Raw genomic sequence first — 15052 nt, forward strand, 5'->3', positions numbered from 1 at the left:
AGGTGGCTAATTGAATCTGTTGAAGCGAATTGGCTAATGACATGCTTTGCCATTAAAGGTGAAAAAAACAGTGCAAATAATATTATGCAACATCAAGTAGGATGAAACAGCACACTCAAAATCTTTGCTTGTATACAAGTGCATTGGTTAAATGCACCAGCAAGGCAAACACACAGCAGTTTAGTAAGAGTGAATCAGCCTCCATTATTTGCCCCATGAATGTAATACATTAATTTCTCAAGATTTGTTTGTTCTGAAACACAGTATTTCATTTAAATAGGTAATAGATGAATATACTCTAAAGTTCTAAATTACTGTTAATAAATTACTTTTAATGGAAATTTAATCATAGGCAATTTTAAAAAGTAACAGCTGGCCCAAAGTTATAGTTTCACTTCATGTTTGCTTTGTGTACCTTACGAATCAACGTGTGCAACTTCTGCTCTTGCTTCACTGCTAGCAGACTGAGGAATTTGCTTCACGTGGATTTTCCTTCCTCAGTAACCCAATGCCAGCCTTCAGCATTTTGTCAAAGCCACGGCTGGATATCTGTAACGCCCCTGGTGACTTCACTTGATCTCCTACTCGAAGGCCTCAGCTATGTGATCTTCCCACCAGGTTACTGTTTTCCCTCTCCAAAACTGCAAGGCCTCAAATATTTCTAATTCTTATATTCTAAGCTCAAATGTGATTAAAATGAGTATTCTGGGATTTGGCTTTATGCTTGTTTTAGTACATGTACTCCTTGTCCTCAACTTCAATACCAATCTGAACTAATTTTCTTACTCTCTCTTTGAAGATATGCTGTAGAGAGAAGCTCTGTCCCTTTGGAAACTGAGAATGATCAAATCGAGATGGTTTTTACATCAATTTTTAGCATACACACAGTGCTCCTGGACTCACGGTGGGAAAAGGTAAAGATATAAGTGGGAAGGATGCCTTTTTTCATCAATGTAGCGTAGGAGAAGATTTTCCAGAGGAATGACCTATGTCATCCTCTATTTAAATTCATCAAGCCTCAAAAGTGATTTTTTTGTAACCAGAAGTAAGAGCTTTTTAAAAGAAATTGAAGAAATCACAGCAGTCAGTGTTGCTTTGTTCCATTCCTGAAAAGCTAAGGATACTCCACCTTTGATCTTGAACTAGAAGCTGTCTCTAACTGTTACAGGGCTTTATTAAGAAACCCACAGATGCTTCAGCAACTGTAAATCCGTGCCCAGGATTCGTGGAGGGATTTCTGCTCACCCCATGACAACAAGGAGTCATAATGGCTGTAAGAGATGGTCCCAACACTTCCCTGAGAGCTCTCCTTTAAGGCAGCCCGATACTTGTTCTAAGTGCAAGCTGGACAAAGATGTTCCAACCTGGAAACCCGATATTAAAGCAAGGAAATTCCAGTTGAGGTATCTGGCATGAGTAAGCGTTGGCAGCATATACACAAGTGCTCAGTGACATAGCATCATTTTTAGGAGAGGTACTAACACTGGGAATTTTGGAAGAATCGAGCTTTGTCCATACTGCAGAGTGGTATTCAAGTATTTCTTACAGCAAATTCGGTTTTGTAAAATTCTCCAGTGTAATATCAATGGTGGTAAAGACCCAAATATAGTTCTAGCAAATTTAAGTTAAAGAATTAAAGATGAAACGTTCTTAATTAACAAGCCAAAACAAATAAACACAATCAGACATTTACAAGCAGAGTGAGTCTAGCAAAAAGTGATCAAAGGTTTCAACTTTTTGGAACAAAATCATTGTCTTCAATATTTATCATGCCCTTCCCTGCTAGAAATCCAAGTACAACTAAAGATTTGTTTCCTTATACTTCTTTCCAGGCAAATGAGCCCGTATTCTTCAGAATTAAAAATATTTATTATTTTAAATGGATATTTTAACAAGAAATTCTGATATAAAAGGTCAGAGATACTACCATGGTAACTCCAAGAGGAAACAGTATGCTAGCATTTCAAGTTCCACTACAAATATTAGATAAGAGAGCTTCTTCCCCAACTTCCCAGCCCTGGCCCTGCACAGAACAACGCACTGCAGAAGGAGGTGGCCCCAGTGTGACTGCAGTGATTTCACGGTGTGACCAGGCTCATGCCCAGGGTGCTGGGCTTGGACAGCCCAGAAAAGGATGAGAATCAAAGGTCCTTCTGCAGGTCAGCTTAGCATTTCCAGCTCAACAAAACACAACAAGGACTATGTTGTTGGCTGCTAGAGATTTATCCTTTCTTTGAAATTGTCTAGGGACCCCAGAGCCAAAATGAAATTGAAAACTGACTTGAATGAGGCGAGTGAAAGCAACGCAAGCACAGAGACACATACACACAGGGCTTTGTCAAAGCACCTCCCCTGGTGGGTACCTGATAGTTCTGCAGTAAGATGAGGCTGAGGTAGAGCTCGCTGAAGGCCAATTTCAGGTCTTTGATATTCCTATGCTGGACACGCTCTTCGTGGGACAGGTGGAAGACCGGCTTTCTGCGCCGCTGCAGCGTGGAAGCCCCGCTGGCTTCTTTCTGTGCGTCCAAAGTTGACTGTAACTCCGTCCGAAGAGTAGTGAACCTGCGCTGAGCTTCTGCAAGCTTTTCTGTTAGCACAGGAAGGAAGAGTCAGGTGAGTGGTAGCACCTTGCCTATCAAGCCTGTGAACAGCACTATACCTTATCCTCAAATAATATGCCTGAAGGTAAAAATCACTCCATAGAATAACCTATTGCATGGCCTTACCCACTAAGCATTAAATCCAGCAGCTCTGCATATTTCTTTTTTATGAAGTTCCTTCTCATTAAAGATTTTAGTGCACTCTTATGTATACCATACACTCTCTGGAAAAATAAAAAAGCCTTCACGTCAGACAGGTCTTAATTAATATAGTCAAAATCAAGGAGCTGTCCCTGCAGTACAGGCTGAAGCAGCAATGGCCATGAACTCCAATCCCTTCACCGCTGTATGATGCTCACTCCTGGGCTGTCTGGACACCCGTTACTGATACCCAACCCAGGCAGCTGTTGCACACAGGATCTGTGCAGCCACCCCGTAAAGCAGAGGCCATAAAGCAGTGCTTCTCGGCCCCACAAACGACGTTTTAGAATCTGCTCACTCACAACCAACCATGTGGTTGCTATCATTTTATATGACAGCAAAGGAATTGAAGAAGAAACACACTTCACGTGTATCGCTGGATTTTGGAGAGCAGTGCAAGCCTTCTGGAAAGCTCCCAGTGACAAGCACTGCTTCTGCTTTGATCAGCAACTACAACACCGCCAGCATCTGTCCACAACCTGCAGTAATCATTTATCCCTCTTTCCCTCAATTTTGGATCACACTGGTTAGAAGCCTTGTCTCATTAGTTAGTGATTAAAGGGCCAGCTAAGCTGAGTTTAACGACCCTCTGAATGTGCTTTCATGACGAGGAAGTCCTCTTCTTCATCTCAAGTACGAAAAAGGTATTCCTTTAAACATGCTGCTTTACCTACCTTCAGAAAATAATCGTTTGTGCTCAACAATCTTTTTATGTTACAACCAGCACAGCTGACATCATTTGTGATGAATCACAGAATGGGTTTGGGTTGGAAGGGACCTTGAAGCCCACCCAGTTCCAGCCCCCTGCCATGGGCAGGGACACCTCCCACCTGCCCGAAGCCCCATCCAGCCTGCCCTTGAACGCTCCTTTCTTTGTGTTCCGTACAACTGGTTCCTTCCAGGCTTTGTTCCCTCGGCAGCCTCAACACCAGTCGTGGTGTGTGCTGATGAGCACCATACCAAAGCAGGCGCTGGCCACGAAGACGCCGAGCAGCTTCGCAGAGCAGGAGCAGAGCGCTGGGAGCTGGAGCCAGCTGCACCAACCCGGCCACAGCCCAAAGCTCTGCCTGGCAGGCTCCTGCTTGCCAATTTAATTCCCTACATTAGCAGCTCATAGAACAACTTCATAGCAATTCTCAATTCCTCCTCCCCATACAAGGTAATATCCATCCTGAATAAGCAAAAAGCCCTTCTGAACAGAAAAGGGAGATCAATATAGGAAAATCATGTATGAAAGAGCCTGAAAGTCTCCATAACTTTATTGATCATAAACTCAGTAAGAGGTTTTAAAAGCACAGGAAAGGAGGACTCCTTTCTGACAACTTCCACAGCTGCAAGGGCTCCACTGAATGGAGACAACGTAGCCCACAGTGTGATGTGTCTGTCCACAGCCACACAATATTTAACACACATGAGGTCAGGTTGCCAAAAAACCACTCCCTCCCCCCTTCAGGAACTCTCTTTGGAAGAGGTAAGAGATATCTGCTAGAGGATCTGTTAGAATCAAAAGCCTTCATATAAATAACACAAGTTCATTACCTGTATATTCAAAATGTTATATTAAACCACCTGTGACACACTGAGATTTCCTTTGGATCAAATTATTAAATATGCAAGTGTTCAAACTTACATCTTTCAACTGAAAGCACATGTTCCACTGTCCCTATGTCCAGAAAATTCTTAAAATACAAGAGTCTAATAACATGGTATTAAAAAAAAAAAGATAATGTTTTGAAATAGCGAGAAAACTACTGCAATTTTCCTATCTGTTTGCAAACCAGCATCCATTAAATAGCATCATCTCCAATATAAACACTCTTAATCATCCAAAAATGTGGCTTGGAAGAACTATTGCAAGTCTTTTAATTCAACCTCCTACTCAAAGCTGGCCCAATATTAGAGCTAAATCAGGTTGCTGCTGAAGAGTCACGTCCTGCCTTCCAGACGGCTCTCTCCATCGGTACGGGCAGCCCACAGTTCCCTGAGGATGGGTTTTTAAAGACAACTGAAGCAGTCTGGTAATGACCTGCCGCTCCTGGAGGATGGCAGCCCTGTCCCATCTCCTGCGCTAACTCCAGTTATCCAGCCCGCAAATCAGTTCATCTCGTTACGGAATGATTTTATTATCGAGTCACTGCAGATGCAAAAATAAGAAACAATGTGTGCTGGTATTCTTAAAACCTCCCAGGGAGTTGCCTAGGGAAACCACAACGCAGAGTAGAAATGAATTTCTCAATTTGCAATGTATTCCAAACTATTTGAAAGGACATTCACCGCTATCACTAATTGAGCACTCTGAAAAGTGACTTTAATAAAAAAAAAAAAAAGGATGCCATCAAAAGAGTTAGAAAAAAAGCGGCAAACACTTAGAAACTGGAACCACTCTTGTTTTGCAGCACTCTGCACGACCTGATGACCACAGAGTGCACAGCTCAAGTGTAATCTCAAGGCAAAGACTAAGGAAAAATCCAAAATCAACAGAGGCAGACTTCAACAAGAAGACTTGCAATAAAAATGCAGCTTTCCCCCCCCAAGTACTCCTAGATCCTGATCAAAGAATACTGAAGAGTTACGACCTTGCCCATGCAATTCCCTGATGCTTTTGACTATTTTCCAAGCTTAAAGATAAGGATCACGAAAAATATGTAACATCAAGCTGCTCCCCAAGTTCCAGTCTGGAAAAATGGTCATCTACATGGTCATAGCTGCGCTCAAAAACTGTTTCAAGAGGCAATCTAATAACCCATACCTGCTCACAGCTGCTCTGCGCATTTTAGGCACGTGCTCTTAGACCTCCTCCTTTTTTCTACTTGTATGTATCACATTCAATATTCTCTTTACCAAGTTAAAGCCACAGTTTCCTACCAATGACAAAAGCAGCTCCCAAGTTAACACAAAAATATTACTAACTGAACAGCAGCACAAGCAGAATCTGATTATACTAACTTAAACTATAACAAACTTCCTCTCTAGAGAATCCCAAACAAACCAAAACTGGCCACAAAAGAAATCTTAGCTCTTGAACAGGCACTCCTCTGCTGGAACTATCTGAAAATGTTACTACTATTTTTTTTTTTCTCTTTCAAGTGTGTGTAAGTTTACTTGAGAGCAGTCCAAATAATCACAAACTGTTTATCAAATCAGATTTATTTAATGGCAGTTTTCCTTCCTACAAAGCCAGAATAATGGCCTGGGGAATTCAGGCTACGTTTGATGCGAGCCGACAATGTTTGAGCACAGAGCGAAAGGCACAGGCATCCTGCAGCAGGCAGCGCTCATTGAGGAGCCCTCAGGACAGGAAAAGGAGACAAGGAAATAAAACAGAGATCAGCAGAAGGATTAGCTTTCATGCAAGTGGACAATATTTATTGTTGTAAAGACAAATGTATAATAAACCATATAATAAGCCTATAATAAATAGCATGAACCAGGCCATAATGCAAGCCACTGCCTGCCTGGAGTTACAACAGGGTCTGACTTGACATATTTCAGACACAAGCAAGGCAAGAAATGTTCCTTCGGTAGTTCCTCGGTGTAGTTTAATGTTAGTAAGCCTAATAGAGGATTTCCAGACTGTTAAGGTCACATTGCTCTTCTGCAAATAAAAGACTCATTTAATTCTTATCACAAGTGATTTTCAAATTGCATGTGTTCTCTCCTGTAAGTTTTTGAAATGACAGCAAATGGAAAAAACCTTACTTGTATTATGAGTGGCGTTTTATACAATGAGGGAATGGGTGTGTATATGTGGGTGTGTATGTGCTAACAGGTCTTCATTAGCGAAAATTATCACCTGCATTGTGCATATGAATTGAAGAACTTCATGCACAGAGTTGCAAAAGATCTCAAGGTGAAACAAAATTGAGAACTGTTCTGAGTGTAGTTAGGTATAGATGAACTGTATGCAGAAAAATGCCTACGGGCTAAAGTGTACAGCAGGCCCAACAAAGCACACTGCTTCTGCCTACAAATCTCCCCTTACCCTTTTCCTTGCACCCACTATGGCTAGAGCAAAATAGCACTGCCACAGAGCCGGGAGAGCTGGCATAGCCAGCCCAAGAGAGATTCGCTTCCCTACATGGAAGCCGAACAGAGGCAAGTTGCAGTGTACCCTTACTGCATCTATTGTGCTTTCAGCTATTCTCATCTTCACCACCCAGACTGCTAGCAACAAAGTCATCGCCTGATAGTTATTAAAATAGTTTTGCACACTTCAACTTTGTCTTTGTTACCAGACTGAAATCAAAAATAGAAAAAGGCTACTATGGAGTGCTGCAAAAGCCTGTTTATTGCAAGAGGCTAATAAATCAAGAACACATTAAGAGAAAGTATGGCAGCAGTCAGTACATCCCTGTATCCATATTTAAACTGTTTTCCAGCTGAAAACCCATTTTAAACCTTACCAAAAGAGGCCAAAAACCAGCTCAAAGGTAATGGTGGGTGAAACTAGGACACACTATTACAATGCCTTTTGTAGCAATATTACAGGGCAAATTTCTGATTATTCCATTCTGAAGTTTGTTTTCAAAACACAGGGTGGGAAAGCAAACTTTCTCAGGGAAAACAAACAGCACTTTGAAATATGAACCCTAGGAACCCCTACTCTAACCACCCTTACATTTTTACTCAAATTCAGTAAACAGGATTGTATATACAGCCAGTGACAAATTGCTACTGGCTGATCCAATATGAAAAGTTGCAAGAGTAAGAGTTAAGTGCCTAAAAACCTATTGAACACATCAAGACAGACGAGTGACCATACATCAGCAAGTCCAGGATACCTCGCCCAGCAAAAGCTCTGAAAACATCATCTAGGGAGCTTTGTACTTATGCCTAAAACAAGCACAGTAGCCTGCCACCATGGGTAAGCTGAGAAACTGTGCCCTATATGTAAGCTGCCACTTAAATTTAAGAGCATCTTCAAAATTCAGCAGGATGCTATTACAAAGCAATGAAATTGCCTGCCCTTCATTCTTCTTCCATTCAAAAACCATGGCTTTAGTTCCACATCTGTGATTAAACCAGAGCAGTCTCCCATATAAACGTGCCCTATAATTACCTGATGGTAGACCTTCGTGAACATTGTGGCTATTCTGAAAGTCTGGGAGCTTCAGACTCCTTTTGTCTTGCTGTATTTTCCACAAATATACACAAATAAGCACTTTACCTGAATAGAAAATGTTGATTTTGGCAAGTTCTTTCTCGCAGGTTTGGAAGAACTTCTCTTCAAACGTGGCAAAACACCTTTTCACTGTGTCTTCATCTGTGTCTATAAAAGAAAACAGAAAAAAATGTTGAAACAGAAGAATATAGGAACAATTTTCTAAATGGCTGCCATTTGCCAATTGGAAATATTTCTTCAGAGTAAATCCACCTTCTTCGTCATGTGGAGAAAGAAGAACAATCAAGTCCAAAGGCCTCTGAGGGAACATGCATTTGACCGTAAACGGAATTGCCCCAAGACAGAGAGGAAAAACCCCACACAAGCAGTAGCTGAACCTTGACCAAAGTTACCATCATCTTTTTACACCCTTCAAGTGCTATTGCAGATCCTGCACACTTCATTTCCACTTCCTAACCCAGCTTGTGTGTGACTGCACTTGTAGGGCCACCCTGGGCGAAGGCTGTTCTTCACACCTACCATCTCACCTACCGTTACAAGGTCCCACACTCATGGAAAGGGGGGGACCATGTCCCGTCCCCATGTGCACCCACAGCACACAGCCGCTGCAGGGTGGTCCCCTTCCTCCTTCCTCCCCCCCAGCATCCCACCATGAGCCAGATCAGGGAAAGATCTTCCGTGAAGAACAAAAGCAGATTAAGTAGCAGCATAACTGCCCCTGACACGTTACCGCTGCTTCACATCAGTGCTAAATTATCATATTTAACCACCCAGAAATTGTTCTTCTCTCCAGTCTTGGGCACTGGCAAGCTCACCAATACACCTGAGAGCAAACCTCTTTAACAAAGTTTGGGTCTTATGGTGGAGTTTTATTTTTCTTCCCTGGGTTTACCACAACAGAAAGCCAAGCTTCAAGCTGAGCACAACCGGTGCTGTGCACCCACACCGCATCCTTTGTAGCCTTGTCAGTTGCTGTCCCCGAGCTACTCCAGTGCTCCTGTTGCAGCCTGCTCTGGGTTGGGGCTTGTACCTGGTTCCCCAACCCACCACAGACACAGATCTAGCTCTTTAAGAACAAAGCTGGCCATGAAAACTATTCAGGCCAGATTAGCAAACAATTTTATTTAAAAGAAAAGTGCCAAACTTAACTGAAGGCTTCATTTGACCTTCTTGGTGGACTCACAGGCTTCAGCCACCATTCTCGTCACTATAACCTTTTTAACTCTTTGCTACCACTATTTCTCCTCCTTCATATCTAATTTTGAATAGTCTCTCCTCAGCAAATGGTTCAGATTTTGCCAAATGTCTCAGCCCTATTCCGCTTTTTGGTGCTATTTCATTGCACAGCAACCTTTCTTCACATCAAGCTTGGAGATTTTCACTTCCAGAGAGACATTGCTCTGGCACTCCACACAAACCAAGCCAAGACTTTGCTTTCTCTTGGAGCCCTATTTTCAGAGAAGCGATCAGCAGTGCTCAACACCATACCTCTGTGCCAGACTTTCAGACTTCAGCATAAGCAAAGAGGCAGGCTGTAATAAAAAAAGCCACTTCAAGACCTTGCTTAAACCTTTCATGTTTTGTATTACCAGGAATCGACGACAGAACAGCTCCTTCCTCAGCTCAGCCTCTGAGCTTTCAAATACAAACGCAGCACCGCAACAAACTAAAATCTGCCTGGCAAGTAGATGAGAAGTCCTGTGTGGAAAAACCACATTTGTCCTTCCTGAAAAATAAATACTTTATCTCATATTCAAAGTGGGCCTAAACTGTGGTGACCACGATCAGATCCTCACTTCTCCCCAGCTGTTTTGGGGCTGTTTTAATTCTTTTGGAAGAACTATGCACAATTCTGTAATTAAAGTCAAATTTGGCAATTAAAGCAGCAATTCAGCTGCTTTGTTATTATAAGGAATACAGTGAAACATCTCCAGAAGTCCAGAACGTCAAAGACAATGAGTAAAAATTAAGGAACCCACACTGTAATTGCACATTTTAGCACTGTCATACTCAAATACCCAAGTGTTCCTAATATTGAAATACAGCAGATTCTTTATACCTGCCATAGTTTCCTGAATTCTCATGCAGTCTTACACACTAAAAAAAGGTAGTGTTATTACAAAGAGAAAAAATTAAGTTACTTAAATGGTCTTGAAAAGGTCAAGAAATAGATTTTGAACTGCATGTTTTTAAAATGAGACAAAAAGAGTGTCTACAAAAACAATATCAGTCACTGGCAGATAAACATTCAGGACTGTCACAACCAAAAAAATCTTTTTCTCTTAGCATTAATTTGTAAGCAAAACAACCTCAAAGTAGTATTAATCAATTAAACTTTTAACAGTTGAAATTTTCTGTTTTTTTAATGCTTGTGGCAGTGTTATTAAACACCATAAACCTACATATACTACATTAACACTTCAAAGGGTTTGGACAGCAAGAGCAAGTAACACCACACAAGACTGTGGGTGCAATGCTAGATAAAGTCCTTCTTGTTCTAGACTTTGACAATGCTTATTTCAACCCCAAAAGAGCAAAACAGAGAAAACGCTGTCCTGCACAGACGAGCAGTGTTTACAACTCCACCATCCAAACAAGAGCTTGCAGAAAAGAACTGCAAGAGCCCCAGAGGCTGGTCCAAACTCCAGGTTTTGGCTCCTGGGGACTGATCCTTGCAGATCCGCGGCTCCTCCCAGGGCCCAGGACTCCCTTCCTTGCACAGACAGGCCCCAAAATGAGAGGGCTGCAGCTCCTCTTTGCTGAGCAGAAGCCGCTGTGGCCCTGAGGCGTTATTACCCATCTCGGCCCATGGCAGAGCTCGCAGAGCCATACAGGCGCGTGCCTCGACTGCTAGGCCCCGCTTGCTGCCCAGACACAAATCCCCCTTTGCGGGTAGCCTGAAGCACCAGAAGGACACAAAACAGCTCTGCTTGCTTTGGGGCTGGTAATTTCTAAGGGCAGAGCCACAGCAGTTGCAACACCATACCCTGGGGCCCTGCCAGCAAGGCCGACCTGGACTTGCCTGCAGAGCCCTAGCCCTTGACCCAGCAGCTGCTAGAAATTACGGTGCCGTACTTAATATGCAGAGTTTTAGCTCACTGGCTGCCTGAAGCTTTTCAAATGACAGGAATCAGAGTATCAAAACAGAGCTGACTTAAGGAAGGACCACAGATATTTCTACTCAATCAAGCAACACCTATTTAGGCAACAGGAAGCTTAAGGCAACACAGTGTTAAACTAACATATTGCCAAATAAATGAATACCTTGTTTGCTACGTTACCATTACTTAAGGAAATGATAAGTAAGTCTGTAGAATTGTTTCACTGTATCTGAAGTTTAGAAGAGGACAAAGTGCTTTAAAACAAACAAGCCACTATTGAAAGACCTTCCAAAAACCTTGAGATTAGGAATTCAGGTCTCTATTTAGACCTCAAAACATTGCTGACTCAGAGGAAAGCAAGGTTCTGTATAAACTATTCAAAAATCTTATCCAAACATCTTCTTATAAAAGATATTTTGCAGACCATGGTGGATGCCAGCTTTCAAAAAAATCAGGGTTTTCTGTGAAAAGGTTTCCCTTTGGTTCCATTCCCACTGCAGTTCAGCGATTTAGCTGCAATAATAGGCAAGTGCTGCCAAGGCTATTGCCTTTATTTATTTTTTTCCCCCCAAGGCTAGGACAGGACAACATTTTCTGCCATGAGAAAATGATGGTGCCAGAAACTGGCCTTGGATTCAGAAGCTCCATGACAACAGAAGCTGTTGCTAAAAGGCATCGAGCTATCGCTGCCAAGAAGGACCAGTGGTAACCTTCCTTTTGTTCATTTTCTATAGCCCTAATAGTCCATTTACCCTAAAATCCACGATGTTGCCAAGGATCCACGATGAACAAGGCTGCCAAGAAGATAGCCCAATCGATATTGCAGCTTCCTGACCTCATCTTCCTATGCAACTGCCTGCTGTGAATAGAAGACAGCACAGTGAGCCTGAAAGCCTCTTGTTCCTCCTTGCAAAGCCAAGTGGTGAGCCGGAGCAGTCCGGACGTATTCCCCTGTCTCCACACTTCCTAGCTTGCGCAGAGTTCAGATGCTGGCACACCTAAAATAGAACCTGAACTGAAAAATTAACATGCAAGTGGCATTCCCGAGCTGGCACATGGACTGATTTCTCAGCGAATGTGAACTGTACATCCAATTTCTTGTTTTCTGCAGCTGTAGGATATAAACAAGTGATCAGCATCCTGCTCAGCTTACTCACTTCTACACAAGAAAACAGACGGTAAAGGTTTGCTTTGTTAGAACAGTGCCCTCTGAAAGGGCATCATTAACAAAAAATCCTTCAGTCTTTATCATACCGAATTTTAAGGGGCAACTAATTAAAAAAGATTAATTAGCTTTGTTATGGGAGCAGCACTGGTGCAATTCTCTGAATCACCTTCTGTTTGCCACAAAATAGTTTTATCTGAGTAAGCCTATTTCAACACTTCAGCTGGAGAGGAGGCAATTTTATTTATTTTTCTTTAGGAGGACTCTGTGGTCTATTCAGTATAAAAAAGTCAGACTAAACGTCAGCATTAAACACATTAAATCATACTGGACTGGTGACCACAAGTTTAATATCACCACTGTCTGTTTGACTATGCTAAACTTTTAATGTTTTCCATACCCTGTTCTTGGCCGCTTGCTGACAAAAAACCCTGTGCATTGGGCTCGACTAGGACAGCAACAGTGGGACTGTGGCTCTGAAAAATTAGCAAAGTTAGCAGGATTTCAATTTAAAGGGAAGTTTTCTTGTGCCTAGGTCCAGGAAGACAGCAACTGCTTATACTTCTAGGCTTTGTAGCATGCTAGGGAAAAGGAAAAAAAGAAAGGGAGAACAAAAAGAAAAAAAGGCAGCTTTTACCCACCACTCAAAATTCTAAGAAAAAAAAAGTCACTAAAGAAGAAACACATCTGCTTCCAAACCCCCCATCAGTTCTTCCTCTCTACTCAACCATCACCATTTCCTAACATCCTTGACGATTCTACAGCACCAGGACTGTAGTTTCCTAACCTTTTACATGGTACAGTGAAAAGTTTTACAGCTAAAAATCCAACTGTGTAGCTCAAATGCAAGAACGGTGATCATCTATACATCCTTAATGTGTCGTCCTCATGTTTACTGGGGGATTTTTCCACAGGAAGGATTCTTCCACAAGGCAACTCCCTCCTCAGTGCAGAAAGCTACACTAGCATCAGCTGCAAATGGTATCACTCACTCACAGCTTCTAATAAATGAATTACTCACCATACATTTTCATGCCCAATCTTGTGGCAAATAAACTTCTGCATGAGAATGCTTTTAAGTGCTCAAAGCATAGATATAGAAATCTCTTCTTGCTATACGAAGAGAGGAAGCAGACTCTGCTCCCCCTGTACTGCATGGAAGGAACGTTTGCTTTCATGCTGTTTTACCTTCACTTCTGAGTTGCAAACTCCACACTCATGTGTAATGATGTGCACCTCTCTCAGAATTTATTCCATCCACAAAAAGTGGATTGAAATAAAATATTATGAAATCAGCAAGGAAGAGGCTTCATGCATTAGTTAACACTAAAAAAAACACCAAAAATAATAAGAAGTATAGCAGACTATACCTGCTTTTCGAAACCGTCACGGATGAGCTGGTCAGCTCGCCACTTAATGACTGCTCTAGCCCAAATTAGATTTGGTTATTAAATTATTTCCCTAAATCTAGTAATAAGAAATGACCAGTCAGGTAGCAAATGAGGTTGGTGCTGTCCGCACAGGCAGTGTTTATGTGCAGGCAGGGGAAGGAGGAGGGAAGAGCTGCTGCAGGTCAACAGTACGAGTTGTCTCAGGTTTTGGTTCACCATTTTGTTTCTGTCAATTAACCCAGAATGAAAGGAATCTCTTTTAAAATACCTTCAGAAATTATGATTTTCAGGTGAGTAAAAAATCTGCTTCCTTATTTTTAGGTTGTATCACTGGAATCTTTCAAGTAAACCACCAGGCTTCTTGTAGATGGCTTATTTATCTGGGAAGAAAAAGCAACCTCCACAACACGCCTACAAGCAAGATGTATAACCAAGTGTCTACTATAAATTATTTGTATTTGTGACTCCACAAGCACAAACTCTAAAGCAATGACACCATCCTGGTAAGAAACCAGGTGCCGAAGAGACTGGCAACGTAAAAGCACGATGGGATCAGAAGATGCTGCCCAGCTGGCCGGCTGTGGGCTCTGCAGCTCAAAGGGTGCTTGCTGGGTTTTGTAGTCTGGAAGCACTGCTCTGTGGCAGGGGAGCTAAAAAGTCATTCTGCAAACAGCAAACAAGGCAGTAGCCCTTGTCAGACGCTACGCAGAAGTCACCATGGCAGAAGCATGGTTATGCTGGGACTGGGATCCATCGACATGCACTCTGCTATCTGCGTGCTGCTGTGACAACAGCTCCACAAAGCTGTCTGGGCAAGCGCGCTTTGAAGCTGACCTCTGAATTCTCTTACTTCAGAGGGAAAAGGTTCTAAGCCTTCAGCAGACATGCAAAAGGCATGTCTAGATCAATCCTATTGAGCCAAAAGAGGATCTAAAAGACTTCTTTCCTTTCATTTCCAAAAAGCTTGAAAAGGGAGGGGGAGAAAGAGCTCAGGGCTCTGTAAGCTCACATCCCAGCTTCCAGGCCAACTGTCCCCAGTGTTGCTGTTAGAACTGGGCACCATCGGGTTTTCCAAATTCTGCCCACTACCAGTGCTGTTTCAGCTTCCCCCGTTGTCCTCTGCTCACACATGACCACGATGTTCCAAGACTTTTACAACACCTCACCTTCTGTGCTACTGGAAATAATGGTGCTCCCAGCAGAACTGCAAAACCCAGGCCACGTGGCACCTCCCATGTGAAGGACAGTGAGGCAGAAACTTGTGACAGAAAAAAAAATAAATTAAGAGAAGTAACACAAATACCTAACGATATTCCACGAACTACCGTGAAGACGCTGTTAATGCTGTATGACAGACCTGACTGCCAGGAGACATCGCCCAGCGACAGGACTCACAATACCTGCCTTCCCTGGTTAAGAACAGCTGGAAAAGAAAGGGTGCGGACAAGCAAGCCCTCCAAGAAGGGTGCTAA

At 42.5% G+C, this 15052-nt stretch overlaps 1 protein-coding gene across 1 annotated transcript in view; it reads right to left on the bottom strand.

The window, feature by feature from the left end:
* Positions 1–15052, bottom strand: part of XPR1 (xenotropic and polytropic retrovirus receptor 1) — a 100317-nt gene that overhangs the window by 29227 nt on the left and 56038 nt on the right. The window contains exons 3-4 of the mRNA XM_040565046.1: positions 7969–8070; positions 2364–2587 (exon numbers count right to left, since the gene is read on the bottom strand). Of these exons, the coding sequence (XP_040420980.1) occupies positions 2364–2587; positions 7969–8070 (326 nt within the window). The remainder of the gene's footprint in view (positions 1–2363; positions 2588–7968; positions 8071–15052) is intronic.

Source organism: Cygnus olor, chromosome 8 (assembly GCF_009769625.2).
Source record: "Cygnus olor isolate bCygOlo1 chromosome 8, bCygOlo1.pri.v2, whole genome shotgun sequence".
Taxonomy (NCBI): Eukaryota; Metazoa; Chordata; class Aves; order Anseriformes; family Anatidae; genus Cygnus; species Cygnus olor.